This window comes from Monodon monoceros, unplaced genomic scaffold (assembly GCF_005190385.1).
Source record: "Monodon monoceros isolate NGI ecotype Baffin Bay Population unplaced genomic scaffold, NGI_Narwhal_1 Super_Scaffold_6, whole genome shotgun sequence".
Classification (NCBI taxonomy): domain Eukaryota; kingdom Metazoa; phylum Chordata; class Mammalia; order Artiodactyla; family Monodontidae; genus Monodon; species Monodon monoceros.
In genome coordinates, this window is record NW_021703783.1 from 7272845 (window position 1) to 7299816 (window position 26972).

Genomic DNA, 26972 nt, shown 5'->3' on the forward strand with positions numbered 1-26972 from the left:
TACTGTGGAAGATCAGGCTGACCTGGCTCATAGATGGATCAGCTAGGTCATCCCCTACCTGTCCCTCAATCTTGTGTTTATTTTCCAGACAAAGCTGAACCAGTGACCAGTGTGAATGCTGGTACCCCGAGCGGTGATGTAGTAGCCTTGGCTCCTGCCCCGTCAGCACCGCCTCCCACGCTGGCCATGGTGTCCAGACAGATGGGTGACTCCAAGCCCCCACAGGCCATTGTGAAGCCCCAGATTCTCACCCACATCATCGAAGGCTTCGTTATCCAGGAAGGAGCAGAACCTTTTCCGGTGAGGGCAGGGCCAGAAGTCGGGGCTTGGTCTGATTGTTGTCTTTTCAAACTCCACGAAATCAAAAGGCTCAGAACTATTTAATTATTAGCGAATGGTTCAATTCTGTTGTTTGTATGGTTAGTTGTAAAGAAGGAAGTGAAGAGAAGAAAGAATATGTAGACTAGAAAGTGAAAATGTTGGGAAGAGAAGAAAAGGAAGAAAGTGACCTCTAAAGCTGTCATGTTTAGTTAGACAAATTAGGTTGTTTTATAGTGAAGAAAATTGTGGTAGAGAAGTTAAGAGACTTTTCTGGATACCACAAGTTGCAGAACCATGACTCCTAGTATGTTCCCTACAATTTAGGAAGGAAAAGGACAAAATAGGGAGCCCAGGTAGGAACCTGTTCTCCAGTGGCTTATCTGAAAAAAGCCAGTTAGAGGCTCTTGATTGCTGTATTGAAAATGGTTTTCTCTGCATCGGACTTGGTCATTAACTCAGAAATCTGGGCAGAGACATGGTGGTGAAAAATGGTGGGGAAAGCTATAGGGAAGCAGAAAGGAATTAGGCTAACTTAACTAACCTTTTTCTGGGACAGGTGGGTTGTTCTCAGTTACTGAAAGAGTCTGAGAAGCCACTGCAGACTGGCCTCGTGACAGGGCTGAATGAGAATCAGTCGGGTGGCCCCTTAGGTGGGGACAGCCCATCTGCTGGTAAGTATTTATTTAGAGACCCATCTGGGGAAGGAGGCTGATGGAGATGTGTTTGAGGACTTAGTGTAAAATAGGAATTATCTGTTTAAAGTGGGAATTACGTGAAGTCCATCCACACTGAGAAACCAGAAGCCACATCATATAACAGAATACGTAGACTCACACAAAAGTTGTTCCATAGGATAGAATTAAGGGGAATTTTATCAAGCTAGAGTAATCTGTTGAATTATTTACTATAAGGATATATTTTTCAAAAGACGATCTAAAATAGGCTATTTCTGGGAATTCCCTGGCGGTTCAGTGGTTAGGACTCCACGCTTCCACTGCAGGGGGCACGGGTTTGATCCCTGGTTGGGGAACTAAGATCCTGCATGTTGCAGGGTGCGGCCAAAAAAAAAAAAAAAAAAAAAAATACAGGCTATATCTTAATTTCCAGTTCTCCTTATTCTAGATTCTGTACTACATGTTAAGGAGTCCTGTTCACATTTCCCCCCCTGCTTTTGGAAACTTCTGTGGGAGAGAGGTCTTATGTCTTTCCAGGCATTAAGTAATCTTTTCCTCTCTCCTGTTCAGAAATGCAGTCTTGTCTGAAATCTGAGATTATGAGTCAGGATAAAATTAGTCATTTAAAGTGGAAATCGTCTGGCTTAAGGTTAGGAAGACTGTGATGTTCTTGAGGGACAGTTCTTTACGGTTCTGGATCTTGAACTTTGTTTTAGGGAGATTCTCAATTAGGTTGAGTAGGTCTTTGGGGGGAACCCTGAGAGTAATTAGAGTCCAGCGTTGGGCCTGATGGGGGCCTGAGTGGCAGCAGAAACCGATGCAGCCCTCCCGCGCTGCCTTGTTTTCAGAGCTCGATAAGAAGGCGAACCTCCTGAAGTGCGAGTACTGTGGGAAGTACGCCCCTGCAGAGCAGTTTCGCGGCTCCAAGAGATTCTGCTCCATGACTTGCGCAAAGAGGTACTGTAGGCACCCCGCCTCACCCCCCTCCATCTAACCTTACACCCCTTCCCTAGGATCTGCTCAAGGCTCATAGTTAATGTCTCCCCTGCTTTCATTCCCTTCCCCAAATCGGCCCTTAAAATCCCAGTTCACATTTAGTGCAGGGGAGCAAGGCGGTCTTCTCTGGTAGCACTCATGACCTCCTGTACGTGCCCCGACCTGTAGGTATAATGTGAGCTGTAGCCACCAATTCCGGCTGAAGAGGAAAAAAATGAAAGAGTTTCAAGAAGCCAACTATGCCCGCGTTCGCCGGCGCGGACCCCGCCGCAGCTCCTCCGACATCGCCCGTGCCAAGATCCAGGGCAAGCGTCACCGGGTGAGCTGCCGGTGCGGGGCGCACTACCTCAGAAATGGGCCTTTTTCCTTCCTCTTCCCCACGGGGCAGTTCCTTTGCCCAGCTAAAATGAGTATGAGACCAGAACTCTGGTTTTGCGTTGATTGCCTTACTCCAAATTCCAAGAGATCCTGACCTCTGTGTCTCTTCTCACCTTACTGGTTGCCTGTCTGTTAATCCTTATGCCGTGTTTGAGGAGGGAAAATCTAGGGCAGTTGTTGGTAGAAGGGGAGAACCGAGAGAGGGATACAGTTCATACTTGAAAGGCACTCGAGAGCGGACTGGTGACTTCGGGCATTTGCACGTGAAGTACAGATTATTTCACTTGTGCTAAGATTAGTTTTTCCTCTGTGCCCGATAGTAATCCAAACCCAGGGTGGCTGGGGAAAGGAGAGGGAAACCTCATGACACCGTTACTTGTGACCTGTTTTGCGTTTTTTTTCTGTAGGGTCAAGAGGACTCTAGCCGGGGTTCAGATAATTCCAGTTACGATGAAGCACTCTCTCCAACATCTCCTGGGCCTTTATCCGTGCGAGCAGGGCATGGAGAACGTGACCTGGGGAACCCCAATACAGCTCCGCCTACACCAGAATTACATGGCATCAACCCTGTGTTCCTGTCCAGTAATCCTAGCCGTTGGAGCGTAGAGGAGGTGTATGAGTTTATTGCATCTCTACAAGGTATCGCGGGCCTGTCCACCAGGACCCAGGTCACCTATATTGCTTCATTTTCCTACAGTTTTCTTTAGGTCATCCCACAGGGGCTTTTGTAACTGGAAATGTAACGGACTTAAGCAGTAGAGGCTTAAGTATGGTATGACGAAGGCTCTACTCTTGGTATTTATTCCGGTTTTGTCCACAGCCTGGTTTCCCAGTTTTCCTGGGTTGACTGTCCTCTGCTATGTCAGTAATTTTGCAACAGTTGATTTTCATCTATGATTCTTAACCAATAATTTTTAAAGTATTTTTTTATGTGTGATTAATTGGGATACCCACCGTGGATAAAAGACTTTTCTCAGTGGAGAAGGGGATTAGGAAATAATGGGCCATTGTTGCCCTGCTCTCTTCAAGGCAGGATTATTTATAAGCTATTCTTTTTTTTTTAAAATAAATTTATTTATTTTATAATTTTTGGCTGTGTTGGGTCTTCGTTGCTGTGTGTGGGCTTTCTCTAGTTGTGGCGAGCGGGGGCCGCTCCTCACTGTGGTGCACGGGCTTCTCATTGCAGCGGCTTCTCTTGTTGCGGAGCATGGGCTGCTCTAGGTGCGTGGGCTGAGTAGTTGTGGCACACGGGCTGAGTAGTTGTGGCACGCGGGCTTCAGTAGTTGTGGCACAGGGGCTCTAGAGTGCAGGCTCAGTAGTTGTGGCGCACAGGCTTAGTTGCTCCGTGACATGTGGGATCTTCCCGGACCAGGGCTCGAACCTGTGTCCCCTGCATTGGCAGATAAGCTATTCTTGACAAAGGGATGGCTTTCTCCAGCAGGAAAACCTCCTACCCTTCTTGGTATTTTGTCTGAATTCTGGGCCCTTAAAGATGTCAAGACGGCTCTTAACTTTGATTTTCTTGCCAGTGTCAAAACATATATATATATATATATATATATATATATATATTGCTCCCTCCCTTTGCCCCCCTCAGGTTATCTGAATGAAGGTATCTCTCTGGTTGAACAACTTAGGTGTTTTATCTTGGCTCTTTTTTTAAAAAAAAAGTTAATACTTCGGCTGCGTTGGGTCTTCAGTGCTGTGCGTGGGCTTTCTCTAGTTGTGGCAAGCAGGGGCCGCTCCTCGCTGCGGTGCACGGGCTTCTCGCTGTGGTGGCTTCTCGTTGTGGAGCACGGGCTCTAGGTGCGTGGGCCTCAGCGGTTGCAGCATATGGGCTCAGCGGTTGTGGCTTGCGGGCTCTAGAGCGCAGGCTCAGTAGTTGTGGCACACGGGCTTAGTTGCTTTGCGGCATGTGGGATCTTCCCGGACCAGGGATCGAACCCACGTCCCCTGCATCGGCAGGCGGATTCTTAACCACTGCGCCACCAGGGAAGTCCATGTCTTGGCTCTTTTTGTTTTTATAAATAGCCAGTTGCTCTGATTTCATTTTGCTTCCAAAGCTTGCCATGTCAGGCCACTGTATTACTGAATTTAGGACAAGTACTTTGGTGCTACCGTGTAGTTTCTCATACATATTCCCATCATTTCCTTCTAGGCTGCCAAGAGATTGCAGAGGAGTTTCGTTCCCAGGAGATTGATGGACAGGCCCTTTTATTACTTAAAGAGGAACATCTTATGAGTGCCATGAACATCAAGCTGGGCCCTGCCCTCAAGATCTGCGCCAAGATAAACGTCCTCAAGGAGACCTAAGGTGGCCCTCTTGCACAAACCAGCCTAAGGCAGACACTCCCCACTGTCCAGGTTATAACCTGGTGCCAGCAGAGACTTCACAGGGAAGACAGAGCTGTTCCAATTATGTATGTCTTCTGTAGAGGGGATTACTGAGACAGGGAAGACAAGTGCAAGAATTGGTCGCTGGTGCTACGTGGTGGCAGCTTTGACATTTCTCTGGGTTCTACTTTATTTTTTAAATCTTTACGATTCTCACCTACCCTAATCCAATCTTTATAAAAGAGGCAGTCTAGAGAACTAGGACTGCTCGGCCTTATCCCAGAGCGGAGTGTCTAGCCAGGGTCAGAATTCTCCTAGAGGAGGAATGTACAGTATGGTGAGGCGAGGAAATGGGTGGAATGTAGGTGTGCCTCAGCAGTGGGGGAGCTAGGGTTTTCTAGCTTGTGTGACACAAGTAGCAAAATCTGGCACTCCCTCTTCCCTCTGGATCGTGTGACTGTAGCTGTGGCCCAGAGTTTTGTTGTCACTCCCTTAGTATTGGATATTTTCTCCTGCATCCACGGCAGGGTCACCAGCCAGGGTAGAGACTGGGTTGGCATCATTCTGATTTGCTGCAGGGACTAAAAGTTTTGGGCACACATGTGGCTGTTGTCTTTCTTTCCGCACCCCCCTGCTCCTTTCCAGTTTATCTGTTGTCTCCTACCCCACCTTTCTTTTCCATTCCAACTCTGCTCTGTCCTATAGCTTTATAAAGCAGGAGCGCGTGGGACTGAGGTCAGGAATAGAAGTACCTGCCTTAGGCGCTATACCTTATACAACAAAAATATTAAATATTTTTTTTCCTCCTCAGTAAAAGGATGAAAATTGGTCTCAGTTGTCTGTTACTCCATCATTCCAGTGTATCTACCCTCTTCTTTCACACAAATGACTAGGCCAACGTGTTTTTTTTTTTTAATCTTTTAAGTGTTTTTGTACAAAAAAATGTATACATATATTTTTTGCATTTTTAAAACACCAGATTGTGGGGGAGGGATGCAAACAAATAACAAAAAAGATGCTTATATAACATTATTTTCCCTGTTTAGAAAGAAGAAAAAAAATCATTCCAATAGTATTTAAAAGTCCAAAGATGAAATCATTTCATTTCCTTCTCTAAAGGCTAAAAAAGGCCCCTGCCTATTGATTCCATCCTCCTGTGTCCAGTGGAGCCATGTTACTCTTCAGTGGCCCAGGCTCACTATCACACAAAGATCAGGCCAGGTTTCTGGGCACACGGCCTGAACAGAAAGGTGGAAGCATCAGAAGATTAAGACCGTCTCCCCACAGAAGTAATGTCGTGGGCAAGAAGACACGTCCCTGAGCCAGAAAAAGGGACAAGTGCTGCAGCCGCCGCAGCCAGGGCAGAAGGTGGCAGAGCCCTGGATGTCCCACTTCTGCCTCCATTCCCTTTCCAGAAGACTGGGGGCAAAAAAAAAAAAAAAAAGTCAAAATGACATGCCTATGAAGGAAAGTGCAACATGTTTAGAAATACTGATACAGGGAACGTTTTAGGAGTAAGAAAAGTTTCGCCAGCTTTGACTGCAAGTGGGAGAAGAAAGCCATCAAGGAGATCCCACTACCAAGGTAAACAGACTTCCCTTTTCTGGAACCCGGCGGCACAGGAGGTCAATTTCAATGTCCCTTTCCAATGGACTGGACTTCTGGATTAGGCATTTTGGCTGCAGATGGACCAATAACTTTAGACTACAGTCCAGGTCCTAGCTCCAGCTATAAAGTCACTCCAATGCCAGCAAATGATGTATGGTACCTTGTAATCCTCTAATTGGGAAATTTCAAATTTTCCCATCCTAATTCCAGAGGTGGGAGAATTAAGTCTCCGACATCACCAGGCTCAAACCAAATGGCAGTACTTGGACTACAACCAAGTAATCACTGCAAAATAGTTCCAAGCAGCAAGAAATTACATCCAGATTCTCATGGAGACTATACTGTAGGGTACAGAGCAACAGCATGAAAGCAATCAAACCTTGTATAAATAATGTTTCTTTGCTTTTTTTTTTTTTAAATTAAAGAAATCCAGTGTCTCAAAAACTTGTGAAAATGTGTTTAAAAAAGGAAGGGTCAGGGAGCCTGCCATACCCTTTTGCTCATGATAACTCCCCTACTTGCACTTTCTGATACCAAAGGACAGTGCAACAGCCTCTGCTGTCATTGGCCCTATTATATTATCTCTGTCCTACAACTGTACCTTTCAGGAGGGAAAACAAATAGGGAACAAAGGGAAGGCATTTCTACTACTGACAAGTGGATGCAAACCAAAAGCAAACCGGAAAGCAAGAGCAATATTAAGGGTGAGATGAGAGACTGGAGCGGAGGCTGCTTAAGAAACCTGGCTGAGGATGCTTTGGTTTGGGGGCTGAAGAAGCCGGACATTTAAAGTGCAATCACATCGGTAATAAATGATCATCCCTTTCTTCCGACTCCTCCCCCAGCTGGTCATCCCCCACACCACGATACGCAGCAGGCACGTTTCGGGGTTTAGATCGGCACACAAAGTCACAACCATCCTGTAGGGGGAAAGGAAAGGAAGGAAACGATCATTTGAAATCAGCAGCTTTCAGGTGTTATGGTCCAAGAATGTGGCAGGAACTGGTTTTCTCCAGGGATAATGAAGAGAAAACCCCAAAGCTCCAAGGATCAGCTTGAATTGAATGTGGGGAAGAATAGACAGGTTCTAACTTGGCCTCACCCTTTCCTCACCTAGGCCCCTTAAGAGCTGTATCAGGCTCCCAAATCTCAGGAAAAGGACTGCTCCTTCCAGCCAGGCCTTAGCAAGGCCAGACACTAAGATGCTATGTTGCTTATCTGTACTAGGGCAACCAACTGTCTTGGTTTGCTGGGACTTTTGTGGTTTTAGCACCCAATGTCCTGTGTCTCAGGAAACCCCTCAGTCTGGGCAAACCAGGATGGCTGGTCATTCAACCTTGTCTGTAGGCCACGGACTCAGCCAGCTGCCCTGTTACTTACTGCTACCAGGTTGCCAAGATCCTGCCAGAAGGCCAAGTGGGGAAACTGCTCCATTCCTTTGGCTCCCACCACCAGTCGCTGGTACAGGAATCCCCCGATGATATAGACGGCGATCAGCGATGCAAACCTGTTGAGAGAGAAAGACATCTATACTCAAAAACCAAGAAATAGTAAGACTCAGATACTAAAGATAATCTCTATATTCATTGTTACCTATTTCCTAAGCTGTGTTCCATAAAAATGAAAGGGAAAAAAAAGGTAGTCAGTTGAATGAACAAGAGGGCTGGTAGGTCCTTAGAAAACCAATTAGAGTGTCAGTCTGAGAAAACCAAAATGATCAGAATAAAATAAGATAGAGTTTGTGACTCTGACTTAGGGCTGAGAACAGTCACCATTAGATACACAACTCCATTTCTTTAAAAGTTCGAATAATCTAATGGCAGCATATTAAAAACTGTCCAGCCCTCCAGTAGGGAAAAAACCCTATATCCAAATGCAAATATTTATTGGGTCCAAAACATTAAGTCATTTTTTAATACTTGCACAGAGTTTAAAGAGGATTTTTACAAATTATAGTGTAACATATACATGCACACACACTATTTGTACCTACAGGCCTCCAAGTAATTGTGGAGTTAAAAAAAAAAAAAAAGGTTTGGACTGATAAAGGAAAACGTACTTACGTGACAAGTAAGACAGAACCCACGCTGAGGTGGGAGATCTCTGGGGAACAGGCCAGGCTGCTGTCTATCTCAAAGAGGTAGAAACAGTCTTGGACTTTGCCTCGCTCCTCAAACACAGGGTTAAAATTGTCCTGATGACAAGAGGACAGAACACAACATTTATGTTGTGTCTGACACCTGTCTGAAAAAAGCACAAACCCACAAAACCCCCAAAACATTTGCTTTCTCCTGGTTCAAAACCTCCTCTTCCACGTATGATGGAACACGGGTGCCTATGACTCAGGGAAAAGCTGAACTTCTCGTTTTATCTCCTTGGTCCCAATTATCTTGTTCCCTTTGGACAGTCTCTCCCACCTCAGGCCAGTCCTTTCATTTCCTCTAGGCTCGTAGGCCCCAGGGTGCCTCACCGCTAGGGTGTGTCGATTGCAGGAGATCATCACCACTGCCCGACGCTGCTCCTTGCCACAGTGACTGTCATATTCATCACCCCCTTTATAGATCAGCATGATCCAATTACCTGAGGAGGGACAAGGAAAACGGAGCTTTGGGGTGCGGGAAAAGCAGAGGCAGACCTGGGCACTGTGGTAGAGTGCAAGTGAGTTCAATGAAATTGGCTGTAATTAAAATAACCCTTTCAGGATGAGCTCTGTATACCAGAAACAGCAGTTAAACCTTGCTCCTTTATAACAGCTATGTGTTCCCTTATTAAGACGACTAAGAATCAGACAGTCATACAAGAATAACCTTAATTTTCCACAAAAATTAAGGCAATTGACAGTGCAAATACAATTATGATCCATACCTTAATCATGACTCACATTTTCCGAATACCTGCTAACATCAAAAGGAGAGGTTCCATCCAATTACTTGGTGGCAAGGGAAAGCCTAAGATCATAAAGTCACCACAGATAAATTCAAAGTGGATGATTTTGAAGACTGAGGGGCATTTTTCCTTCTTTAGTATTTACTGTGTTCAAATTTCTTTTGCAAAGTGTCATTTGATCAATAATCACATGAGGTGAATCAGGTAAGGACTGTGCTTCCAATTTTGCATATGAGAAAACAAAATCAAAAAGGTAAAATGATTTTTCAAAGTCACAGGACAAATAAATATAAGCTGGATCAAAAATCCAGTCTTCTGACCTCTAGCCCCAAACTCTTGACATTGTTTTTTATTATGTTATTTATAGGAGCAACAATGTGCAGTGAAAATTTTATTTATCTGCTTAAGGGAGGAAAATAGACCACAGTTGCTCACATAGTCCTTTCCAGCAATATGATTTTATGATTTTTGAGAAATATTATCAACATAACTCAAGATGGTAGGGAAATTTTTGTAGACTGACTGGTTTGCAAAAAAGCTTGATCTCACTTTAAAACAAACACATAAATGTCCTGAGCCTTGGCTGTGGAGGAGCTGTGGAACTAGGTATCCTGTGGTGTGCAGGTATCTCAGGTGAGCTGAACCACACATACCGTATGGTACACTGAAGAGCCTGGGAAGGGCTGAGACATACAGGATTATCAGAGGGATTCAATTAACTGATCAACAGGGAGAATCTTACTTCCATTGAAGATCTGAGTCCTGTTGAGTCTCCCTACTACTGTCTCCTTCCCATTACTTTTGTTGATCTGCACCAGGCCTGCCCCAGAGGTGTGGTTGCCAGCTTCTCGGCACACCCGGAACATGTAGACATACATGTCTTGGCCCTGGCCCACGGTGCTCTCAAAGCTGTGAGGAGAAGTGAGGAGAAGGAAGAGGACAGTTACAGCTGTCAGCCTTAGGAAGAGCAGTTTCCTTTTTAATAACAACAACAATGGTGCACTCAACTTATTTATCTGATGTCACGGCTCAACGTCCTAGTGAATAATATCTGTTGCATCATGAGATATCCATGACCCAGACAGAACACCCTGTTGATGATGACTGATTAAAATACAGCATCTAAGACAGCTAGTATTCTAGATATTTCTAGAATAATTGCTCTACACTATGCTAAAACATTAGCTACTACTTCCCCTTGAGTAAGGGTCTATGTTCATGAGATACACCCTCCTTCCTTAAAGATTATCTTCAGATTTATATACCAGAAGATTCCTGACACGATGACGCAGCAGGCCTAAATATGTTATTCTGATATTTCTAAATATCGAGGCATCAAATAATGCTTTTTAGTTCCTATGAGCTGGTTTCTTGGATCCAGTCTTGGAAACCGCTACTCTTCTGCATAAGGTACCTGCACAGGGCTGCTGAACACTGGGCTGAGCATGTGCTCTATATCATGAAGGAAAGCAAGACAGCACGGCCAAATAAGACTAATATTGCTAAAGTTCAGATTAGAACTGTCTCTCAGAGGAGGTTATGATACATGTATCCCCCCTATGTTTGGGGGGGGGGAATAAAATCAGTACTAAATACTACTAAATAAAATACTAAAATAAAATCAGTAAGAGGAGGAAGAGATTCTTTAATAAAGTTAGCTCCTCAAGCCCTTTAAGATTCTTCTCATTTACCTTTTGTTAAACAGCGGCGTCAGCCTCTTCAGTAGAGCCAACTCTTTCTCTGACTCTTTATCCTTTTCTCCTACCAGGTCGCATGTTTTTTCTTCGGTCTGCCAGGATTCTCTTACTGCCACGGCCAGCAGCAGCAGCAGGCCAGTCCTCCAGGAGCTGTAGAGGGGGAACATCCTTTTGGGAGAGGGAGTGCGTGTGTTAGGGAAAGAGGGAGAGGATCGGGAGAGAAGGGAAAGAAATAAAGCATATGAATGTGTCATAAATGAATGGTATTTTTTTAACCTTTTAATCTTCCACCCACCACCTATTATTTTACATTAGCCAGTTTTCTTCATTATTATGATGTTGGGCTTTATTTTCTTGTCTCCATTTCAAGTTCTGTTTTCCCCATTATTTAATATTCAGAATTGGAACCTTAAGCCTCCAGGTTTCTCTTTTTCTTTTTAAAACTTATTTCAAAAGCTTCTTCCTAGCTGACTCCCTTGCTTGACACCACTGGTCACCTCCTGTCCTTCTCGTGCCCCTTTCATGTACATTCAACAAAGAGGACAGCACTGGCCTTGGTGAAGAGTTAGTGTCTATAGATTGTTGTTGCGATTTCTGCAAGGTGTGCAGGTGTGCAAGGTGTGCACAAAAAAATATCTAGATTTCTAAGCTGTATTGGGAGAAAAACACATCTTTGGTCCTAGAAACTGTCAGAAGAACCAATCAATGGCCTAGAGAATACTTAAGTGTGACCAATGAACAGTATTTTGATTATGCAGAAACTATAAGATTCTTTGGCATATGCAACAAATATTACCTTTTAATATCTCTGTGCCAAGAGCACCTGTGTTAGGAAACCCATATACAGATACACATATATATGTATATACACACATGCACATATATATCTATCACCTGTGTCGGGAAACTCCATATATCAATCACTTTCAGTCTAATTCATAGGTAAGTCCTTCAGAACAAACTATGGGGCTGAGAAGAGGGAAAGGAAAGAACAAAAAGAATTAAATTATGACAGCCTGGTGGCGACATCCTTGCCTCTTTACCATTTGGCAAGAAATTAGATTAAGATGTCTCATTATTTAGCGTTCAGTACTGGTCCATAAATACTGCTTAACCCAGTGGCCCTCCATAAGATAATACTCGAATTACAACTGACACTTGATAAGGGCCAGCTGGAAGTTATTAAGAAAGATGTAAAATAGAGAAAAAGACTTGAATACTTTGGGACCTAAGTCCTCATTTTAATATTCAGGAGCATCTAACAGTCTTTGTTCATATTCACCATAAGAATGATGAACAGAGAGAAACACCGCCACAGCACCTAAAACTCGACATCTACCTGTTCTGATGTCTCACCTCTGAAAAATCATTCAATCATTTAAATGATAGGAAGAACAAAATTCACTAGGTCCAAATGAGTGGTTTGAATAAGTATTCCAAAAGCCACCTCAGGCTCTACAAGTCATGAACCTCAAGAGTTTCTAGCTTCCAATTGCTGATAACTCTAGGAATTCATCACATCACTTTACAATTTAGCAAATCCAATTCATCTGATGCTTGTACTGCTTTAGGAATGGCAGCGTGCGGCTGTTTCCCAAACTCATTTTCTTTTCTCTAACTCCATCTTTATACCCAGGATCCACTGATTTACCCTTTCAAAAGAAATCACTTTGGTATCCATTAATGATCCCTTAGGCCATCACTACTTGTTAATTTTATAACAGTATCACCAATTTTTCTGATACAAAGATTCAATTCTTCCAAACTTTTCTCACTTATGATAAAATGCTTCCATACTACAAGTCTGGACTTTGGTTTGAATACTCTTTTAAAGTCCTCTAATTCTTTGTCATGCTGGTCCACTGACTCCACTGCATTTTTAGCATATAAAACTTAAAACAGGCAGAATTTAATGGGTACTAATAGGTACCTGAATAAATTTTCTCCACTCTCCTAAACAAACTAACATTTTTTTTTTTGGATGTCTGATCTCATTTATTTGTTACTCTTAGAACATCTCGTTTTTGACTGGACTCAGACTTGGAGGTAGAAGCTCTCAGAGGACAGCCTCCGTCTCTTGGCAATCTGTTCCTGTTGTTTTTCTTTGGCCTCCTTCATTCTCTTGGCCAAGAGTTTAGCATATTCTGCAGCCTCTTCCTTATTTTCTTAGTATTTTGTTTCTTCAGAGCAATATGCTGACGTTTGTGTTGCAGAACACGTGTGCTTTGGTCCTAGGTTTCTTACCTTCTTTGTTTAGGGGTTTTCTCTCACAATATACTGGCGGACATAGAGAGAGACTGAAAAGTTTGTGGATTCTGCTAGCTCTTTTGGGCCCCAGCTGACGAGGCGAAGTTGTGAGTCCAGGAATATGCTTCTCCCCTTTTTCCACTATGACCAAGTTGAGAACACTCAGATTGGCATCCACAATGCAACCCCGTACAGATCTGTCCTTTCTTTCTCCAGTCCTCCTTGGTCTGTAACAGGAATGCCCCTTACTCAGTAGCAGGTAGACTCTACCATGGGTCCAGACACCTGCTTCATGGGGAAAACCTTGTTTGTTGTTCCCGCCAATTCAGACCACATAACCCTTCCATTCTTCACCCAGAGCATTAGCAGCAACTTCTGTGGCCATATGCTTCTTACAAAAGGTATGAAGTTTTTGTTCATCGTCCACTTCAATGAGTTTCTGGCAGCCATTGGCTGGGAAAGAGATGTTCAACTTCATCCTGAAGTGGCCAACTGCCTCTGAGGCACCATGATAAAGAGCTAAATGAACTTACATTTGACATTCTTTTTTTAAAATTTATTTTATTTATTTATTTTTGGCTGTGTTGGGTCTTCATTACTGAGCGCGGGCTTTCTCTAGTTGAGGTGAGCGGGGGCTACTCTTTGTTGCAGTGTGTGGGCTTCTCATTGCGGTGGCTTCTCTTGTTGTGGAGCACAGGCTCTAGGCGCGTGGACTTCAGTAGTTGTGGTGCACGGGCTTAGTTGCTCTGCGGCATGTGGGATCTTCCCGGACCAGGGATCGAACACGTGTCCCCTGCATTGGCAGGCGGACTCTTAACCACTGCGCCACCAGGGAAGTCCCACATTTGACATTCCGTTTCCCACATTCCACTAGGGCAACCAATACTTGGGAAGTCATCTCCCCGACTTGGTGTACTCCAAACATCAATTCATTGTAGTAATATTAATAAGGTGTTTCCATAGAATAAGTATAGCCAGCCACAAAGTCTGAGGCTCCCATAAACACATACAAAGCATCAACAGGAAACACTTAATAGAGTGCTTGCCTTTTGCTAGGCATTTAACATACATTAACCAGTTAAGCCTTACAAAAACCCTATGCAGTAAATATGACTGTCCTTATTTTACAGAGGAGAAAACTAGACACAGCTAGTGGCATGAACCAGATAGTGCAGCTCTGAGCTCATGGTCTACACTTAACCATTCCTTTCACATTAAGTTTTTTGGGGATCAGAGTAGGCAGTCAAAGTCTTGCTTTCATTTTGACAAAGCAAGAAGGGGAAGTGACTCCTCACATGGTTCACTAAATAGGAGGCAGAATAAAGAACCCAGACCTCAAACTCCTACCTTCTCTAAATTCACTTACTGATCCACACAACTTGACCAGCTGACTAAAATAAGAAGCTCCTTTTAGTAGATTGATTAAGCATGACATTTTCTTTATATTCTTGCAGGACCCAATTTGAAATTTCAACTTTCTGTGCTTTCAATATTCTTTTATCCAGGACCATTTTCTGGGGGGATGCTCACACACAAGACTGTGTTCTCTGGCTTCAAAGTTAGTTCCTTATCTGTTAACAGTTGATGATTTCTTTTCCCAAATTAGAACAAAGACTCTCACAAAACTGCAAAAGGATGAAGGGCTGAACACCCTGCAGCCAGCATTAGTTGAGTTGAACTAGCTTTCATTTAATTATTGGTTCAAAAAGATAGGAGATAAAAAGAGATATATTTTTCTCTTTCCTGCTTAAGGGTTGGCTACGTTTGAGCTGCTTCTCTTTGATTCAGTGGCATATGCTCTAAGTGCTTTATCTAGATTATGTTCATCAATCTTCACAACCCAGAAAAGTAGATATAATTTCTCCCATTTTACAGATGAGGAAACTGATTCCTACAGAGCTTAAGTTACTTGCCTTAGGTTATACAAGTATTAAACATGTATGAAGTTATTAGTAAGGCAACTTGAATGAGTCATGGTATAAAGCTATTTTCTGATAAATAAAGGAGTGCAAAAATGTATTCCTAAGAGTATGAAATCCAAGGGCTGGGTAGTCCCTTTTTACATCTAATTGTGCTACAATTAGATTCTCAAGATGCAAGAGTTTGTCCTAGATACTTTGGAAACAAGCGGCAGGACTTAAAGATTTTGAAAAATCCCTTTCAATTTTCTTGTTCTACTACGATAGATCCATACAGTTAAGGCTAAAAAATTCTCCTCCAATGGGATGACCAATGACTAAACCAGGAATTGGGAAACACTTTACATCACTAGGCCTCTGTACCACTCACTTCCCCCAGACTAGCCATGACCATTTTCTGTTTTTCGGTGGAATTTCTACTTTCTTCTCTCTGGCTCATTTCTGATGGCGACGGCCCTTATCTCCTGTCTCCAGCAGCCCACACTTTCAGAAGAGCAGCCCTAACTAGCTGAACCGCCCAAGGTTGAAAAGACTTAAGAAAGCAGCTCTAGCCCAAGGGCGGAAGCTCTCTCCAAAAAGGAACGCAAATCCCTCTATTGGCGACTCTTCGTACCATACACTCATCTCCCTCAAACTTCTTCCAGGCTTCCAGACATTCGCGTCCCGTCTAGTCTCCCGACTTTGCAAATGCTTAGGGCCATACCCTCTACAAATGATGCCACCTGACCTCCCTCTACGATGCGGGCCAAAATCCCGTCTACGGGTATCCAGTAACACCTCGAACAGACTCCAGACTTAGCGACCTTCCTTTCCCTGCCTTCCAAACTCTGGTCTTGGAGATCCTTTCTCCCTCACTCCCTTGGCGACTCTGTAACTCCCCAACCTTACGCCTCCGCCTTTCTACCCTCGGGCTCCTTAGCTGGATTTTTGGGCTAGAACCCGGGTCAAGGGAGACTCAGCAATCCCGGCCCCCGTCACAGCCACGAGGGGTGAGCGCTCTCCAGCCCACTCCTCCACGCCCCTCATACTCACGTGTCACAGGCAAAGGGAGCAGCCACAGCTCAGAATCCCCGGCCGAGTACCTGCTCGCGGCTGGGAGACAGCACCAGCGAGGGGCCGGCCGCAGACCCCGGTTCCAGAGCTCGCGGCAGAGTCAGCGACCCAACGAGCGCCTCGCAGGGCTCCACTCCGGGAACCGGAAACAGGAAGTGCCGGGCGGCCGCTGGGCAACTGCTCCTCCCACTAGACCCCGCGGCATGTCACGGTAGAACCGTTTCGCTGCTTTCCCCTTCCCGGCCTCTCAGATCATCCCGGACGCTGATTGGCCAGGACCGTGGGCCTTAGGCTCCGCCCCCGCGGCATCAAAACCTATCGAGATTTGCAAGTTTAGTTCCACCTTTGCGGGTCGCCTTTCTCCTGAGTGGGGTCCCAGACTCCCACCTCCTGGCCTCTCGGCTCGGGCCCCTGTCACGCGGGGTCACGCGGGGGTCACGCGCGGTCAGGCGCCAGGCTCGCTCCCTGGTAGGTCGGACCGGAGGGCGGCGGAAGTGGAACTGCGGGGCGGGGCCAGATCCCCAGGCTGCGGCGGGAGCTGTAGTTCTCGTGCTGGTTGCTGCTTCAGAACGTCTGCCGCCTGAGGGGGACGCTGGTTCGCTGTGTGCTGGCCACGAGTCGCGTTGTCCCTGGAGGATAGTGGAGAGCGACTGGGTCGTGGTCCTCCTGGCTTTCTTACCGTCACTTTTGTTCTTTACGTCCTGTCTCCGGTTTAGCACCGTGAGGTGCGGCAGGGTTTACTATTACAGTTAGCCTTATCATCCCTCCGGCATTTTGTGTGATAAACACTCTGCAGCCACTTCTGCTGACCGAGACAAGTCAATTTTTGGTCTTTGCGCCTTTGCTAAGATCCTTTGCGGTGTCTCTCACGTGTGGCGTCTTAGCCGTGTGTGGAAGTCCTACCCGTTCATAGAACTCGGTTCAGAGGCTCCTGTGACTCCTGGACTCAACCTTTTCAGCTGGAACCGTTCCGTCCTCCCAGTGCCTGCTGGCTGCTCGCACCTGGCTTTAGTCTGGTTTCTTTCTGCTTTGATTCCTCGTTGCATTTGCGTGTGCCTCCCAACGTCTCCTCGGATGGCGACTGGATTTTGATTCCTCTTTGTGTTCACCAGAGCTGGAACAGCGTTTTGAATCGAATAATAATAGAAGCTGACACTGTGAGAAACCCGGCACTGTTGTACGTGTTTTAAACGAGTATCAGTTCACTTCACCTTCACGACCAGCTTACTGAGGAAGTATCTTATCCCCATTTTACGGATGAGTAAATTAAAGGCGACAGAGGCTAAGTGACTTTTTTTTTTTTTTAACTTACCCTGGGCCCCACAGCTACTAAGTTATGGAGTCAGTATTCCGGCTCCATCATTTAGGGATAAGTTAGTTATATAGGTTGTGTATACAGTCCAGAGTTCATGCTGTCGACACTGCGTTATACTGACTATAGGAAACTGTATTTGTTTATTAACTGGTACATTCAATTCAGGCTAGGTGGTATATCTGGGTTGGGTTTGGATGTGTCTTAAGTAAAAAATACGAAAATTGAAAGATGAGTTGCTTTCTAATAATAAAAGTAATTTGTCTATTGACACATACACACTACTATATATAGATTAGATAACTAATAAGAATCTGCTGAATGGCACGGGGAACTCTATTCAATACTCTGTAATGACCTATATGGGAAAAGAATCTAAAAAAAGAGCGGATATACGTGTGTTTATAACTGACTCACTTTGCTGTACAGCAGAAGCTAACACATTGTAAATCAGCTATACTCCAATAAAAATATTAAGAAAGCGCTTCTAGGAGGTTCCTAAAATCAAATGTTGAGGCTGCCTCCTCTTTAGTATGTGCAGAAAAGGGAAGGGTGCGTGAAAGAGCTAGGTATTCTGATGCTTGCTTCAATTCATGGCTTTGAAAATTGTCCCAGACCTGCTCTTTTGTCGACTCTCAGGTGGGAGCTCTGTTGGGAATGCCTTTTTTAACCTCTCAAGAGCTTTGCCCTGTGTGAGTTTTTTGTTACAGGTTTTGCTGTGGTTTCACTGTCAAATACACTCTACCTGCTCACGTTTTCTGATCTGCTTAGCAATCTTTTGATATTTGTTTGGTAGTTTCTCAGACCCATTATGCATGTATTCTATTTGCCATCTTGAACCAGATTTCAATTTTGAACTTTTATTGATGCCCTCCTTTAAAAAATGATCATATTTAACATATTTCAAGGGCTAAATTTGTTTTTGGTAATTTTCAATTTTAATATATCAATAAATTAAACATTTTAGAAAAGATGCAAGAAGAGTACAAAGAACTCCAGTATACACTCTACCTAGATTTGCCAAGTATTTACATGTTGCCCCATTTGCTTTATTGGTCTCTCCCCCCCCACATCCTCCCTACACACACACACACACACACACACACACACACACACTTTTATTTTGAACAATCTGAGGGTAAGTTCCCCATTACCACTAAGTACATCATTGTGTATTTCCTAATAATAAAGACATTCTTACATTACCACAGTATAATTATCAAAATTAGGAACTATAGCACTTTTTTACCCTTTCCCAACCACAGAAGCAAAGCCAGAGTCACACACTGCAATTAGTTGTCATTTTTCTTTATCTTATTTGACCTTGAAATTTGGAAAAGTACAGGTCACTTATTTTGTAGAATGTCTCTCATTTTGGTTTGGTCTGATGTTGCCTCCTGATTTAGGTATGCATTTCTTGATAGGACTAAGAGGGAAATAATGATCCTGTATCACTCAGCATCCAATCAGAAGACAGATACCACATGAGTCATTTTAAGGAAAAATTTAGTATAAAGAGTCATTTTTTAGTAAAAAATAATTACTAAAAGGGGTAAGAGAGGACTGTAAGTTACACACAAATCTTACAGAAGTAGCAACTACAAAATACAGCCCTTGAGGGCTGAAGATGGATTAACAAGGAAGCAACTTAGAAACTTAAACGAAGTGCTACTTTTCCACCCACAGGGGAGAGGTTCAGACCTCTGAAGAAAGGATGTGGTTCCTGCCACAGGAACAGCCCACTGATGAGGTGAGAGGAAAATTGCCGGAGGCTGTGGGTCACTGGGTCACTGTTGAACTGTCAGTGGGAGTCTCTTTATGGTGGCTTCTTTGTCCTTTGGACTTGTCCCCATCATTTTTTGAGCAGTCTTTTACTTTTGGGCACATAGATGTTCCATGTGGATCTTGAATTTTTCTTACCCTAGAATCAATCATATCTCGAAGGCGGCCTGGTTCCTTTTAGTGGAGAAGGGTATTGAGAAACCAAGATCTGATTACAGGGTGTGTTTATTGCTACTTGTGTGTCCTTGCTTTGGTCCCTCTCAGCAGACAGTTAGGAAATCTATATATCTTTCCAAGAGTGGGAAATCAGCTCCCATTATATTCAACATATTTATATGTTTGTTCACACATGAGAAAACACAGGAAGTAACTTTATAACTGGTAAACCAAGCCTACTAATTAGAGTTCAATGTTTGTTTAAAGCTTTTTTTTTTGTTATTGAGGTAAAATATATAAATCATGAAATTCACAACGCTTTTTAAAAATTATTTATTTATTTATGGCTGTGTTGGGTCTTCGTTGCTGCACGAGGGCCTTCTCTAGTTGTGGCGAATGGGGGCTACTCTTCCCTGCGGTGCGCGAGTTTCTTATTGCCGTGGCTTCTCTTGTTGTGGAGCACGGGCTCCAGGCACGCAGGCCTCAGTAGCTGTGGCACATGGGCTCAGTATTTGTGGCTCGTGGGCTCTAGAGTGCAGGCTCAGTAGTTGTGGTGCACAGGCTTAATTGCTCTGTGGCATGTGGGATCTTCCTGGATCAGGGTTCGAACCCGTGTCCCCTGCATTGGCAGGCAGATTCTTGACCACTGCACCACCAGGGAAGTCCCACAACTTTTAAGTATAGAATTCAGTGAATCTTGACAAATGCATCATAACTGTAACCCCTCTCTAATCAAGACTTAGCAGATTTTCATCACCCAAGAAAATTTCCTCATGCCCTTTTCCAGTCATTCTCCTAGGCCTAGAGGCAACTATTGCTCTGAAATTTTTACCATAGATTAATTTTGTCTTTTCCAGAATTTCATATAAAATTGAATCATAAAAAAAAAATGAATCATATGCTGTGTTTGGTTTCTTTCACTCAATAAAATGTCTGTGAGGTTCTGTTGTTACATATATCAGTAGCAGGGTTTTTCTCTTTTTTTGGCTAGATAGTACTATATTGTATGAATATTTCAGAACTTGTTGATCTATTCTCCTGATGGGTATTTAGGTTGTATCTATGTTTTCTTCCAAGAAGCTTTATAGTTTTAGCTTTTATGTTTGTATCTGTAATCAGTTTTTTAAAGTTTTTAAAAAATATTTATTATGTTTATTTATTTGGTTGCGCTGGGTCTTAGTCGTAGCAGCTGGGCTCCTTAGTTGTGGCTCGCGGGCTCCTTAGTTGTGGCATGCGAACTGTTAGTTGCAGCATGCATGTGGGATCTAGTTCCCTGACCAGGGATCAAACCTGGGCCCCCTGCATTGGGAGCACAGAGTCTTAACCTCTGCGCCACCAGGGAAGTCCCTGTGATCAATTTTGAATTAATTTTTTTGTATTGTTGAGGTAGGGTCGAGGTCAGTTTTTTTCCCACATGGATGTATAGGTCTTCCAGTAATGTTTGTTCACTTTTCTTTCTCCCTTAAGTTGCTTTGGAACTTTGTTGAAAATCAGTTGACTATATACATGTGATTCTGTTTCTGGACTTAATTTGTTCCATTGATCTCTTTGTTCATTATTATGCCAACAACACACTGTCTTGATTCTTCTAGCTTTATAAGTCTTGAAGTAAGTTAGTGTAAATCTTCCTGTGTTTTCAAGATTGTTTTGGCATTTCCATAAATATGTTTAGAATCAACCTGTCAATTTCTGTTTAAAAAATCTTGCTGGAATTATAATTGGGATTAATGTGAATCTAAAGGTAAATTTGAGGAAAATTGACATTTTAACAATGTTGAATTTTACAGTCCATGGATAGGATACACTCTATTTATTTAGGTCTTATCTAATTTCTTTCAGCTATGTTTTATTGTTTTCAGCGTAGAGGTCTTACATGTCATTTGTTACATTTATTCCCAAGTACTCACATTTTGATGCTTTTATAACTGAAAATATTGTGAAAGTTTTTTTTTACGAATGTTTGCTAGTAGTGTATAAAAATACAGTTGAGTTTTGTATTTTGACCTATATCCTGTAACCTTGCTAAATTTACTGATTTTGGCAGTTGCTTCTTTCTTTTGAACTTCTGGCCATCATGGTGTAACTGGGACTGGATTTATTTTCTCATCTGAAACAACTGGAAAACGAAAATATATGAAACAGCGGTTTTCAGATACTGGACAACAGGCAGTACAGGACAGTGATTCCTGAGAGAAGGAAAATAAGGTGAGCCCCTGCTTATCCCTGCTTACAGTTGCCTCTGCTTACTAATTCTTGTCAAAAAGCAAGCCTCAAAAGGATCAAACTGGTACCAAGTAACTGTGTCCAATAACAAAAGCCAACAATTTTGAAAAGAGCTCAAGACAATTTGGCACCAACAACATAAAATTCACAATGTCTGGAATCCAGCAAAAGATTATCAGGCATGCAAAGGAGGCAAATATAACCCATAACCAGGAGAAAAATCAGTCATTAGAAACTGAACCAGAAATGACAAAGATGAAAGAATTTGCAGAAAGGATGTTAGAATAGCTATTATAAATACACTTCATATGTTCAGTAGATAAGATGAACATTGAACATTATAAAGAGAAAAAGGCAAGATATTTTAAAAATAAACCAAATTATGCTTCCACAGATGAGAAATACAATATCTGAAATGATGCAATGAAAATATACTGAATGGAATCAACAATAGACTAGAAACTACAGAAGGAAAGGTTAAATTTTTTAAAAAATTATTTATTTATTTTTGCTGCATCGGGTCTTAGTTGCGGCATGCAGGATCTTCTCTGGGTCTTACGGAATCTTTCGTTGCGGCACACGGGCTTCTCTCTAGTTGTGGCGAGTGGGCTCCAGAGTGCGTGGACTCTGTAGTTGCAGCGTGCGGGCTCTAAAGTTTTGGCACATGGGCTTAGTTGCCCCGTGACATGTGGGGTCTTAGTTCCCCGATGAGGGGTTGAACCCATGTCCCCTGCATTGGAAGGCAGATTCTTAACCACTGGACCACCAGGGAAGTCCCAGGAAAGTTAATTAACTTGAAGACATATCATTAGAAAATATCCAAAATAAACACATGAGGAAAAAAGACCCTCCCCCTCCAAAAAACCCCCAAAAAACCCCGAACTTCAGTTACTTATGGTACAATATCAAGCAATCAAATATATTTAAAATTAAAGCTTCAGAAAGAGGACAGAAAATATATTGGCCAAAATTTTTCAGAATTTGATGAAAACTATAAATTTACAAATCAGAGATATTCAATGAATATCAAGCAGAAGAAACATGAAGACACATTATTATCAAGCTCTTGAAAAGCAGTGATAAATAGAACATCCTAAAAGCAGCCAGAGGGGAAAAAACACAGTGGCATAGTTCACATCAGAAACTATGCAAGTCAGACAAAATTAGACACCTGTAAAGTACTTCTGTGGGGGAGGAGAACCCTGTCAACATACAAAAATACCTTTAAAAAAATGAAGGCAGGGGCTTCGCTGATGGCACAGTGGTTAAGAATCTGCCTGCCAATGCAGGGGACACAGGTTCAAGCCTTGGTCCGGGAAGATTCCACATGCCGCGGAGCAACTAGGCGTGTGCTCCACAACTACTGAGCCTGTGCTCTAGAGCCCGTGAGCCACAACTACTGAGCCTGTGTGCCACAACTACTGAAGCCTGCGTGCCTAGAGCCAATGCTCTGTAACAAGAGAAGCCACCATAATGAGAAGCCCATGCACTGCAATGAAGAGTAGCCCCTGCTCACTGCAACTAGAGAAAGCCCACGTGCAGCAATGAAGACCCAACGCAGCCAAAAATAAAAATAAATAAATTAAAAATAAAAATGCAGGCAAATTAAAATTTTTTTCAGATGAACAAAAGATGAGGAATTCATTGCAAACAGACCACTAAAATACATATTAAAGGAAGTTCTTCTTCCAGAAGGAAAATTATACCACATGGGAATTTAGAATTATGTAAGGAAATGAAGAAGTTTAGCAATGATAAATATGAGTATAACTATGAAACACTTTTGTTCTAATTTTAAAAGATACCTTTAAAAGATTAATGCCTGATTAAAAGAAAAATATTAACAATCTATTGTGGAATTTATAACATAGGTAGAAGTAAAATGTTTGACAGTGGCCAGGAAGAGGGAGAGAAAGTATACTATTGTAAGGTGCATTTGATATACATGAAGTGGTATAATATTATTTGGAGGAAGAATGTGATTAAAGATATAATGGAGACTCTAGAGCATCCAAAAAAAGAAAAAGAAAAAAGAAAAAAAAGAAAAGGGAGTTCCCTGGTGGCCTAGTGGTTAGGATTCTGGGCTTTCACTGCCATGGCCCAAGTTCAGTCCCTGGTCAGGGAACTGAGATCCCGCAAGCCACGTGGAGCAGCCAAAAAAATTAAAAAAGGAAAGAAGGAATGAAGGAAGAAGGAAAAGAGGAAACAAGGAAAGAGAAAGGTATAACTGATATACCAATAAGGGAGATAAAGTGGAATCATAAAAGACATTCAATTTTATAAAAAAAATCAGGAAAATAGGAAAAAATGAATAAAGAATAAATCAAACATATAAATAGCAAGATAGTAGATATAAGGCTATCTATAATGATAATCACATGATCTAAAATGGCCTAAATACTCCAATTAAAAGGCAGAGATTATCAGATTAGATAAAAGAAAAAAGTAAGACCCAAGTATATGCTCTCTGGGAAAATAAACAAACAAAAAATAAAAGGATGGAAATAATTATACCATGCAAACACTAATCCAAAAAAAGCTAGAATGCCTATATTAATTAGACAAAGTAGATTTTAGAACAAGGAATATTCCCATGGATAAAGAGGGACATTTCATAAGGATAAAAGAATTAGATCATCAAGAGGACACGTGTTTGTAGCTAATAACAGCTTTAAAATATGTGAAGCAAAATCTGAGAGAATTTGAGAGAAAAAGACAAATTGACAATTATAGTTGGAGATTTCAATATCCTCTTCTCATAATTAACATAGTCAGAAAATCTGCAGTGATATAGGGGACTTGAACAACACCATCAACTAACTTGACTAATCGACATTAATTCACTTGCCACCTCTTTTGTGAATAAAGTTTTACTGGAACACAGACACACATACTTGTTTATATTTATCCATGTCTGCTTTTGTACTATAATGGCTGAGTTGAGTAGTTGCGAGAAGACCATATAGCCAGGAAAGCCTGAGATATTTACTATGTGGCCTTTTACAGAAAATGTTTGCTCACCCCTGACTTAGATGAAAAGAACAGATTTATTGAAAGACACAAACTACTGAGGTTAACTCAAGAAAAAATGCATAACTTGAATATCTCACTATCCATTAAAGAAATTGAATTTATAGTTAAAAGCTTCCCATAAAGAAAACTTTAGGCCCAGATGGCTTCACTGGTAAATTCTACTATCTTTTGATCTTTTATTTATTATCCTTGTCTAGTTCTTTCTGTACAGTGTTGAATAGAAATGGTAAAATTAGACATTCTTGCTTTGTTCTTGGAATAAACCACACTTTGTCATGATGAATTACCTCTTTTATGTTCTTCTGGATTTGATTTGCTGATAGTTTTTTTTTTATAAAGATTTTGATGTCTATATTTATGAGGGTTGGGGTCTGTAATTTACATACTTGTAATTTTTTCTCAGGGTCATGATGGCCTCCTAAAATAAGTTGGAGGGTGTACTTTCATTTTCTGTTTTCTGAAGGGATTGTGTTATTTATTCCTTAAAGTTTGATGTAATATGCTATTTGAAGTCATCTGAACATGAAGCTTTCTTTTTCTTTCTTTTTTTTTTAATTGAAGTATAGTTGATTTACAATGTTGTGTCAGTCTCTGCTGTACAGCAAAGTGACTACAAAATAGAAGCTTTCTTTTTTTAAAATTAAATTTAAATATTTTAAATTAATTTTTTTATTGGAGTAGAGTTGATTTACACTGTTGTGTTAGTTTCTGTTGTACAGCAGAGTGGGTCAGTTATACATATATCCACTCTTTTTTTTAGATTCTATTCCATATAGGTCATTACAGAGTATTGAATAGAGTTCCCTGTGCTATACAGTAGGTTCTTTTTAGTTATCTATTTTATATATAGTAGTGTGTATATGTCAATCTCAATATCCCAATTTATACTCCCCCCTTCCCCCTTGGTAAACAGAAGCTTTTTTTTTTTTTTTTTTTTTGCGGTACGCGGGCCTCTCTCTGCTGTGGCCTCTCCCATTGCAGAGCACAGGCTCCAGACGCGCAGGCCCATGGCCCACTGTCCCAGCCGCTCCGCGGCATGTGGAATCTTCCCGGACCGGGGCACGAACCCGTGTCCCCAGCATCGGTAGGCGGGCTCTCAACCACTGCGCCACCAGGGAAGCCCCAGAAGCTTTCATAATGGGAAGGTGTGTACTAACAAATTCAATTTTTTGAGTGAAAAGAGAGTTATTCAAACATTTCTTCTTGTGTCAGTTTGGTAAATTGTGTTTTGCAAGGAATTTTTCCATTTTATCTACATTGTTAAATTTATTGGTATATAGATATAATATTCCTTTATTATCCTTTTAATGTCTTTAAAATCTATAGAGATATACTCTCTTTATTCTTGATATTCATAATTTGAGCCCTCTCTGTTTCTTGATCAGTCTTGTTAAAAGTTTATCAATCAGTAATCTTATCAAAGAACCAAATTTTGGCTTTGTTAATTTTTCTATTGCTTGGTTTTTAAAAATTTTATTGATTTCAGATTTTAAAATTCTGATCTGCTTACTTTGGTTTTAATTTGCTCTTCTTTTTCTATCTTCTTAAACTTGATTGTTTATTTAAAATCTTTCTACTTTTGTATTCATTTAAAGCTATAACATTCCCTCCAAGCCTCTGTTTTAGCTGTGTTCTACAAATTCTTCTATTGTGTTTTTATAATAATTTAGTTTGATATATTTTGTAATTTTTACCCATGTATTATTTAGAAATGTGTGTATTTTTTTTAGATGTACAAAAAGTCATCTTAATTCTTCTAAGAGAACTTAATTTTCTTTGTTTTTTTCCCCCTTTTAAATTATTTTTATTATTATGTCAATGGAAATGTCTCAGGTTAAAAATAGTAGATTTTTGACACTTCTCTCTAACATTTTAATTTTTTATATATATTTTTTGAGATATAATTGACATATTACAATTGTATTAGGTTTGGGTGCACAGTATATGATTTGATACATGTATACAATTTGAAATGATTACCACAATAAGTTTACTTAACATTCATTACCACACAATTACAATTTTTTTTCTTGTAATGAGAACTTTTACAATTTACTCTCTTAACAATTTGTAAGTGTATAATACAATATTGTTAACTATAGTCACCATGATGTATATTACATCTGCATGACTTCCTTGTAACTGGTAGACTGTACCTTCTGACTACCTTCACTCGTTTCCCCCATCTCTACTCCCCACCTCTGGCAATCACCAACCTGTTCTCTATATCTATGAGTTCGGGTTTCTTTTTTCTTTAGATACCACATGTAAGTGAGATCATACAGTATTTGTCTTTCTTTGTCTGACTTGTTTTACTTAGCGTAATGCTCTCAAGTTTCATCCATGTTGTCAC

The 26972-nt window shown here is 41.7% G+C and overlaps 2 protein-coding genes, 1 long non-coding RNA gene and 1 pseudogene across 8 annotated transcripts in view; 2 read left to right on the forward strand and 2 right to left on the reverse strand.

Annotated features, from left to right (window-relative positions):
- PHC1 (polyhomeotic homolog 1) overlaps positions 1 to 11053 on the forward strand; it is a 27082-nt gene extending 16029 nt beyond the window's left edge. The window contains exons 10-16 of one of the 3 annotated variants that reach the window (XM_029204806.1): positions 89 to 300; positions 878 to 992; positions 1844 to 1952; positions 2160 to 2310; positions 2777 to 3008; positions 4528 to 4683; positions 10966 to 11053. In XM_029204806.1, coding sequence (XP_029060639.1) covers positions 89 to 300; positions 878 to 992; positions 1844 to 1952; positions 2160 to 2310; positions 2777 to 3008; positions 4528 to 4682 — 974 coding nt within the window. In that variant the 3' untranslated portion in view covers position 4683; positions 10966 to 11053. Of the gene's footprint in view, positions 1 to 88; positions 301 to 877; positions 993 to 1843; positions 1953 to 2159; positions 2311 to 2776; positions 3009 to 4527; positions 6580 to 10965 lie in introns of those variants that run through there. The other 2 variants (XM_029204805.1, XM_029204807.1) reach the window with 2 other exon arrangements.
- Positions 4896 to 16547, reverse strand: M6PR (mannose-6-phosphate receptor, cation dependent). 4 transcript variants are annotated; one of them, XM_029204809.1, is made up of 8 exons: positions 16093 to 16287; positions 10889 to 11062; positions 9940 to 10106; positions 8782 to 8891; positions 8375 to 8505; positions 7692 to 7818; positions 7113 to 7231; positions 4896 to 6122 (listed from the first exon to the last, which is right to left on the reverse strand). In XM_029204809.1, the coding sequence occupies exons 2-8, from the start codon at positions 11059 to 11061 to the stop codon at positions 5963 to 5965; spliced, it is 987 nt and encodes a 328-aa protein (XP_029060642.1). In that variant the 5' UTR covers position 11062; positions 16093 to 16287; the 3' UTR covers positions 4896 to 5962. The 4 variants fall into 4 exon arrangements, with proteins under 4 accessions (XP_029060642.1, XP_029060641.1, XP_029060643.1 ...); XM_029204808.1 differs by lacking the exon at positions 16093 to 16287 and having other exon boundaries at positions 10889 to 11169; XM_029204812.1 differs by having other exon boundaries at positions 5596 to 7231; positions 16093 to 16547.
- Positions 12309 to 14842, reverse strand: LOC114885227 (annotated as a pseudogene).
- A 182-nt stretch (positions 16548 to 16729) lies between the features above and the next one.
- Positions 16730 to 26972, forward strand: part of LOC114885229 — a 42654-nt gene continuing 32411 nt past the window's right edge. The window contains exons 1-3 of the long non-coding RNA XR_003791042.1: positions 16730 to 17290; positions 19112 to 19175; positions 21408 to 21568. This is a non-coding gene — a long non-coding RNA (uncharacterized LOC114885229). The remainder of the gene's footprint in view (positions 17291 to 19111; positions 19176 to 21407; positions 21569 to 26972) is intronic.

Excerpts from the sequence above, each read along its gene's own strand:
- M6PR (XM_029204808.1), bottom strand. The coding sequence starts at position 11,148 with ATGACACATTCATATGCTTTATTTCTTTCCCTTCTCTCCCGATCCTCT. Across the intron at positions 8,892-9,939 it reads GACTCAGATCTTCAATGGAA|GTAATTGGATCATGCTGATC; the intron begins GTAAGATTCTCC and ends GTCCCTCCTCAG. Across the intron at positions 7,819-8,374 it reads GGTTCTGTCTTACTTGTCAC|GTTTGCATCGCTGATCGCCG; the intron begins GTAAGTACGTTT and ends CTCTCTCAACAG.